General features: G+C 36.1%; 1 protein-coding gene across 1 annotated transcript; it reads left to right on the top strand.

Annotated features, from left to right (window-relative positions):
- Positions 1 to 1,082: 1,082 nt before the first annotated feature.
- LOC123714326 lies at positions 1,083 to 4,155 on the top strand. The gene is made up of 2 exons (XM_045668547.1): positions 1,083 to 1,324; positions 1,704 to 4,155. Exons 1-2 carry the CDS (start codon positions 1,278 to 1,280, stop codon positions 2,191 to 2,193), a joined length of 537 nt encoding a protein of 178 aa, XP_045524503.1. The 5' UTR covers positions 1,083 to 1,277; the 3' UTR covers positions 2,194 to 4,155.
- Positions 4,156 to 8,707: the final 4,552 nt, after the last annotated feature.

Genomic DNA, 8,707 nt, shown 5'->3' with positions numbered 1-8,707 from the left:
AAATCAAATGGGTGTTAGTTTTGTCTAGGTTTGTTATTGTTATTTCCATAACTTGATCTGCAGTATGAACCCTTTTTGGGTAAAGGCCTCCTGATGAACAGATCATAGTTGAGGAGTTCAGAAACCATATCACGTCAGCCCATCGCTTTTGTGGTCTTCCAACGATTCTTTTTCCTGGATGCGTGTTGGTGTACTTTGCAATACTACTTTACATATACAGTCAAAACCGTTTATAACGACATCGTTTAGAACAACATACCGCCAAAATCAAAGGTCTTGGCTTGGTCTTGGTTCTGTATTAGGTACGTAATAACAACGTCATTGGCTGTTGCGACTATCGGTTTTTACCACCAAATATGACTAGTACCTTCGATGTCGTAATAACAAATTTTGACTGTATCGCGTAAATTTTATATATTAATATTATTATATACTTTGTGAGTTCAACGATTCTGTTCATTACGAGTATTGCGTAATAGCATCATACCATAGATACATTATTAATAGATACACAAATGATTTTCCTGTGACGTAATGTAAGAATATCTATACATTGTCATTAGCTTGTTTTCCGAACTCGACGAATCATTGCTATGAAAAGAACCCATTAAATTTACTCTGCTCTTGACTCAATCACTTTTGACACTGGATGGATTTTTCAAAAACGTAATAATTTGTCAGAGTCCTAATTACCTCAAGGTACAATGGTAAGATAACGTAATCTCCATTCGTGGTTTTCTGTGGAATTACAATGCGATATAGACATTTTCCTTGTTCCAAAAACGTATATTGAACGTGTTGCTAACGGTTCATTCGAAAATCCTGCACAAAAGCAGTGATATTCGAACTCTTCCTAACTCGGCTTAATTGAAGTTATGATAGTTAATAGTTGAGGGTTTTCATTTGATTGTTTTTTTCCTGGCTGGAACGTTGTCGTTTTAAGCTGTGTCGTAAATAAATAGACCGAGTCATTGCAGTCAATATCGTCTAAATGACGGTTCACAGCTACGTCACCCGTTTCCTCCCGGCACGTACGTAGCCGTACACGGGTGACGCAATTGGCTTTTTCAATGTCTTATCTGCTGTGAGGTATACTGTCATTTGCCGAGTGTTCGCCGCGCTGCGCACACGCGCCACTTGTAGCGTTCATTTTTATTTGTGCCTTCATACACTCTCCACTGTCGAGGACAAAGTGACGAATTGCGCGCTTACAGTGCTAGTTTTCACAGCTTTGTTTTTGTTAAAATTCCACTGAATTGTGATCTGTTAAGTTTATAATGTTTATGTCCGGATTTCTCATCTTCTCTCCTGAAATATCAGCTAGGTGGGTGCTGTTAAATATATTTATAGGTCGCATATCGGTCAGAATCTCATGACTACTCATATGATTTTGAACTATATCGATGTTATTGACCTGTATATCCCTCTCAAAGGCATTGTTATTTGACCTAGTACTTATTATTCTTTGTTTCGAATTAAAATGTAATCCATTAAATAACGTGATTTTGTACGCTCAAGGATTTGATATTTTTACTTGCCATGAAATCAAGAATATATCAAGGTTAATTCGTTTACAATATATTTTGAATAAATGACGTTATATGTTTACTTAATAATGTTAGCATAAATGCGAACGTCATTCCTTTGGGGAATTACGTACGTCTAGGCAAAGCGGTGCTAATTAGTTCGTGTTATTGTTACAGAATGACTCCGCAAGAGGAGCGAGAGAGCGCTCGCGGCGCTGAGATCGCGGACGCCTTCGAGGACGACATGTTTGGCCCATCGCGCACCGAGCCCGCCGTTGCACGACCAAAACTCTCCATGATCTCGGCTCGACTGCGCGCTAACGAGGAACGCAAGCGTGTCATTGAAATATGCTCCCAGAAATTAGAAAACATCGAAGACCCCGCGCGTGACCTTCGCCGTTCCGTCTGTATCAACAACACGTACTGCCGTCTAAGCGAGGAAGCCCGCAGGGAGAAGGAAGCCAGGCGCAGACGCGCCAGGGAGGAATGCGACGATTCCTGGATCGGCAAGAAGGCCCGTCGCGCTGTGGAAGACGAATGCCTGGCTCTCTTAGACGCTATCCCAGAGTTGGGGGACGCGAACCTTGGTTGCGCACAGCTGGCGCGACAGATGCCACGGCAGGACGTCCTTTTGCCCCCTGGCCTACTCACGGTTTTGGACTCATGACCGCGCCGTTCCGTGCACCTAAACCCTCCGCTGTGATGCCAGCGCCCGAGTGAACGATGCTCGTGCGAGGTTACACCGCTCGAGTCGCTGACCGAGTTACCGGACGCGTTGTGAACTAGCGCGCCGCGGCAGCTAGTAACGCAATCCGGCTCCGCTCGACGTCTCACCGCTGACACACCTTACCGCTGGACATCGCGTTGATACAATCCACGTTACCCGAACGGACTACGTTTAGCCAATTCTACGTTGTTTAAGATGAGTACTTACATTGTTAGCGTGTTTTATAATATTTAGTGAAAGTTGCTCAGTCGCTATCGTTGGGCGCGGTCCAATTAGTGTTCGACCATTTCTTTTATTGAAGAACTGCTAAGTGACGTTGAGGTTAAGATCAAATGTATAGTGATGAAGTTGAAGGATAATTTCGGAGTTTTAGATTTAAGCGATAATTAATGTTACATTATTGTACTATAAATAGTTTAATACGTATAGTTTATTGTAATTTTGATAAGTGATAGTGCAAAGCAACTGGGGACGGTTACGCACGACGAACTGTGTATCATTTAGTTCTTTAGTATTATGCGCTGCCTCGAGTGAGATTAAGATAATAGAATAAGAGGCATTACGAGTACAAGTTTACGAAGTCAGTGGAAATGCTCGAAACAAATAGTCCGATAAACTTTGAAAGTAAAAGCTGAGAGCAGTGCGCTATGAAGCGTGCGAGCGAGACCACACGCGTATTGAGAAACATTCTGACATTACGTATATGACATGTTCGTAACAAAGGAAAAAACACTATACTATACGACGCGAGGTGCTCGCCGCTTCTGAGCATTGGTGACCTTACTCACGAAGATAAGCCAAACGTTGGACCAAACCTTGGATCAAATGCATTTTACAAGTCTGATTCACAATTATTTTAAAGTGTTTTGTTTGACGCTATTTTATTTTGTATATTTTGTTCTTAATGTTACCTTATCCATCTTTTTACGCTTCCTTACCATTTTTGGTTGTTAATGCGATAATTGCGTACTTATTGTTTATAATATTTACTTTGCTTGTTAATTTATTTTAGAGTGATTTAGTTTAAAACGTAACGGTATCGCTAACTCGTGCAATATACTTGTTAGGACATGGTGCAATTGATGAGGAAAGTGAAGCTAGTATTGAAATCTTAACTGTCGCAAAATATCGGTAGAAGCCCATTTCGCCCTCTGAATAGTAAATAGGTACCTGTAGGAAGTGTAGGTCGGGAGGCGAGATGGAAGGGGGTCGTCACCACCCTCGGGAGGGGCAAAGCGAACCGTTCCCAGCACTCCTGTGATATTAGCCTAGCCTGTATGTCGTATTTGTGCTAGTTTCCCTGTCATTTTTTGGAATGCGCTCTGTATAAACGCTTAAAGATATTAATTCCTCCGATCGGCGATTTTATACGGATGGTCCGGTTTTATGGTATCCAATTAGACTAAGACAACTTTATCGTGTTGATGTAGATTTTTGTATCAAGTTTGTATAGTGCTTGTATAGACCCTTCAGAGATTGAACAAGATCAAAGTAAAGGGACACAGTAAGACGTGACGTTGGCAATTTCCGATGTGATTTTCTCACACGCTTCCTCCCCACGTTTATGCAGATGTGAGAGCGAGACGGCGTCTTAAAGATTCGCTTGTTCAATAGTTATTGAGAACCAAATGTATTTTTAAAATCACAAAAACGCACACTAATTGTACATTATTGTTGTAGTTTGTAATCTACGAGATTAGTTACAAAGAATGTCAATAAAAATTGTTATTTCATAGTATTATTGTCTCTTTTGTTCCTAAGTGCCTTGATTATTTTATGATTATTATTTCCTTCAACCTGCATTATGTTAACTGGCACAGGTCATTGTCCAAATTGTAATGACTCATTTATTTTAAAGCTATTGCTTTACAAATTTATAAAAATTAATGTAAATAAAATCTTAAATTCTCATTGGGTTTGTTTTTTCACTCACCTTCGTTATTTTTATAAACACTTAAGAATCAAGGAAAATATTTTTTAAAACATTCAATTTACGTCTCTTTACGTCAATGTATATTACATTTTAATTTATCTAAAAAAACCCTATAAAACAAAAAGTGGGATATTCTGGGCCTCTCTGGTATTAGAAAAGAGGGAACACACATTTTGAACGCGAAGACTACATCAACACACTGAAAAATCTAAGAATATCCAAGAACAATATAATAACATAATACAATTAGAACCAATGTCGAAAAGACTAGGCCGCGCCTGCCCCACGATAGACACAGAGTGGAACCGAATGGAGAAGGATGTCAACGGAGGACAAACCAAAACTTAACAATGCAAGCATATGATGGTTCTATGTTATGTTATATTATACAATGTTACATTATATTTTACCTTCTCTTAAAAACCATATAAATGAAACTTTAATGTTAATAATTAAGTTTTGGAAATAAGATATGACTATAACTGGAAGCTAATAGAAAATCACTAATGGCGCATTTAGTTAAAACTTAAACTAGGAACCTTAAATTCAAAAATCTTTTATCATAATATTCCTTAAAGAATATTCCCTATGATCTACTTTAGAATTAAATTGTCTTCGCATATAATATTTGTAACACCTTGAAATCATTATATAAATATTGCAGTGTTGATATCTCTAGATATATAACCTGCTTGGTGGCCTTGGTAAGATTTCAAAGTGCTGGCTAGTGTGACGTAATAAAAAAGAAGAACATAGTTGTTTTGACAACTGACATGAAATAGAGATTATATTTAATTCATAATAAATAGCTACGTTAAAAGTAGTTAAACTTGCCACGTTTCACGTTTTAGTTTCTATTTGACACGAGAGTGATAAGGACAAAACATTCAATAGCTATTCGAAGCATTTATTAATATGGGTAATTTCTGTGTCATTCTAACTAAATAAGTATATAACAGATACTAACAGTATAAATACTACTTCAATTTACGAAAACCCATGTTTGACAGACTTAAAACAAATGATGGACATACAATTCCAAGTAATTTTTTTAAAAGATAAATCAAGGGTTTCCATACACGAACAGGCTTAATACTTAAATTGTTAATTATAAAGGAAGAGCTGATGAATAATGTGAAGGTAACAAATCAGGAAAATGTTAAATGACATTGAAAAGAAATATTCAGAATTTTATACATGGTTTGTAATAAACAAATTCTCATTATTGACATTGAAGACAACCTTCAGTAAATGCAGGCAGCGAGGCCACATGGGACCAGTAAGTATTTGGTACATGCATCATCACATGCAGCAACCTATTTGGGAACTATGTTAATATTTAAATACACTTCACCTTTACCTTATTTATTCTCAATTGGTGAAATACACTAACTTATCTTACACTCCTAACATATATAGTAATTAAAATTAAAAATGGATTAGTAGAGAATCTGTACCTTACTGTATGCGTTTATGAGCCAAAAAAACACCAGCTCTGTGGTCACCAGTACTATCTATCACGCGCCGACTAAAATCTTTAATTAGCGCCATGCACTTGAACACCACGGCTGGAGAGTCTACTTCAAAGGGAACAAAATTGGAGAAGACATATTTTTTCCGTTTTAATTTCTCTAAGTACATTTAATATGAGAAAATGTTTCTTTTAAACCTTGATAGAACTGGTTTTGATTAGTGATAGGTGTCTATTTATCCAGGTTTCTACGAGATTTCTGTTTTAACCCAGGGGCTAACACTATTAAAAATATAGTATGTGTTATGGAAATTGATAATAGAACAATAAAATGAAACGGAGGTGAAAAAAATGTAACACCTATATTATTTAAAATGAAACTATTCTTATATATTCACCTCAAGCGTTATATATATTGTTAATAACCTATAAAAAATAAAAATATTAATATGGAATATAAGCATGCTATTCCACGTCAATATCGCAGACATCTCTACTCATCAGCAAAGAAGACAGAGGGTGTAGGCCGAGAGAAAAAGCCAGCGTGACAAACTTACGGTACTCTTTTAAAATAGAAAATCATCATACAAAATGGCAAACAACACTTTTAAGATTTCTTACAAGTAACCCGTCTAGCACAAACTGTGTTACACACACACACATATATATATATAGATAGTGATACATACATACACAGTTATAATAATTAAAAATGGATAAGTAGAAAATTAAAGTAAATTGTGAAAATCAAAAAATGAAGGCCAAATCAAACACTAGATACAGACGTATATAAACTTTGTGATTCTATCTTTATATACACAGGCTACAAATAACTCAATCGTGACTTAGACCTGATAGGTTATTAACAAACAGTCAAACATAACTCATTATGGTGTGAAAATTGTGTAGAGCAAAATCACAGGTAAATTTAACTGGACAACATTACCATAGGAACAGCTTTTTCATCCATTATATTACATAACTAGGAATGTAATACAATATGTTTATTCATTATAATAAAGTAGTTAAATTTGTAAGATTTGGGAACCCTTTCAACTAAAAAGAATCTGTGGTAGGGTGCCCAGCTCTTCAACAACATAATTACTTCCAAAAAAAGTTTTTTTTTTCAATTACAATTTTGATTTTTTTTTAACAAAAAGACGTATTTATAACGACGTATCGCGTGAGTGCAGAATGAGTGTGTGGGTGCAAGTGTGTGAGTGTATGAATGTGTAACATGTTAGGCCTCAGTTTTAGGAATTAACCATAACAGTGTAAAGCAATTTGCTGACTGTAAAAGATGAATATCGCAGTGAGCTTAAACTTTTGCGCCTAGAAACAAGTTTTCATGAAGAAGTGAAATTAGTTTTATTACTAATTAGTATTCTTAAATGAATCGGTGTTTAAAGAGGGTATTGATATTAACATTTCCTCAACGGTGCTATACAGTAAACGTACGTAATGTAAAGTACAGGTAAAGGAAAGCTATGGCATTGAGAGTGTTCATGGGCGGCAGTGTCACTTAACATCAGATGAGACACAAGCCCGTTTTATATAGAAAATAAGTTCTTGGATAAGGCCTATACTTAAGTACTGTAAAGGCTCGTACTAAACAATTGTAAACAAAGCTAATTTTGAGGATTGTTTCTCTAGAGAATTGTATTCTAAAACGTCAATCATAACAATTTAGAAGATTTAATTTTATGTTGTGACGTTCATTTGTTTACCCTTGAATAAGTTTTGTTTTGGTTTATACATAGATCAGAAAGTGTGTTAATTTACGAATTATAAGACAAAGGATAAATCAAATCAACTTTTAAGTTTATAAAATAGGTAGGCTATAAATGTTTAATGAAATGCGATGGCAAAGTTACCGTGAAAAAGATTTTTAAATATATCCAAATAAGGGAGTCACATTTGTGATTTTAAGTAGTTTTCTATGATATCTCTCTAACGTATTTTGTAGCGATTTTTAGCATTTGATAATTGATGGATAGATACTGAACTGTAAATAATGATGCAATTATTTTATCGATCTATTTTATTAGAACATTTTTCTTCTGTATAAGTTATGTAGTCTCTCAGTCTCGCTGTTCTTTTCTGAAGGTCATGTTAGTGGCCCCGAACAACTTCCTCCACTCTCCCCTGTCGTCGGCAAGCCTCTGCGCCTGGTGGACGGCTTACCGACCTGGAAGGGCCTTTTTTTGCTTGTTCAAGGGAGTAGGGGATAGGCCTCGAGGTCTGGTGCTCTCACGCCAGTCATGATGAGTTTTTCCAAAACATTCTTGATCTCAGTTTGTTACATGTCCAATAAACTCAGGACAAGTTAACAAAGTGTGGAAAAGCCATTTTTACTTGTAACCGTCTTAGTATGGACACGTTTGTTACCTTGACAACATGAGAAAGTAATATGTGCATCTTGGTAAGCCATTTAAAGTCTTTTTGTAAGGCACTACCCCGCAGAATTTCCTGCAGCAAAAAAAGGATGAGACCTGACTCGACTTACTCCAGGCACTCTGTTACTTACCAGGTGAGCTATATGTGAGCATCCTGTCGCTAATACCGGGAAAGCTGGATTACATGGGATATTTCAATGACCATGTGGCCTTTTTAATTTTATGAATGTACTTAAAACTTACTTACATAATAATAGGACAATATTGAACCAAGCACAATAATAATGACATTATCATCAAAATACATAGAACGTGTAATTAATAGAAATCACGAACAGGTCTTCCATTTATTAGAGACTGTAAGTAGTGTTATTAGACAGTTTCTTATGTCAATATCCTTATTAGTAAATTAGGTTAGATTTATGTTAGTTATTAGTCTTAAGTTAGGCTAGATCATAATTATCCATAATGTCGTAGTAAAGACATATATGTATTAGAAATAACTAAAATATATAAAATTACGTGTCACCAAATATAGATAGTTATAGGCGTAAAAGCGGAAACTGCCGTTAACATTAATGTCCACATAACACTTCTTAAATATATCACATTCATTTTACCATCCAATTAACAATGTTGAACTGAGGAAATGAT

Source organism: Pieris brassicae, chromosome 9 (assembly GCF_905147105.1).
Source record: "Pieris brassicae chromosome 9, ilPieBrab1.1, whole genome shotgun sequence".
NCBI lineage: Eukaryota > Metazoa > Arthropoda > Insecta > Lepidoptera > Pieridae > Pieris > Pieris brassicae.
This window is presented reverse-complemented; position numbering and strand designations above follow the sequence as displayed.

What these genes read in the sequence shown, in the direction of transcription:
- LOC123714326 (XM_045668547.1), top strand. Translation starts at nt 1,278, where the DNA reads ATGTTTATGTCCGGATTTCTCATCTTCTCTCCTGAAATATCAGCTAG. An exon ending in TCTCCTGAAATATCAGCTAG is followed by an intron (nt 1,325 to 1,703) that starts GTGGGTGCTGTT and finishes TTATTGTTACAG; the next exon opens with AATGACTCCGCAAGAGGAGC.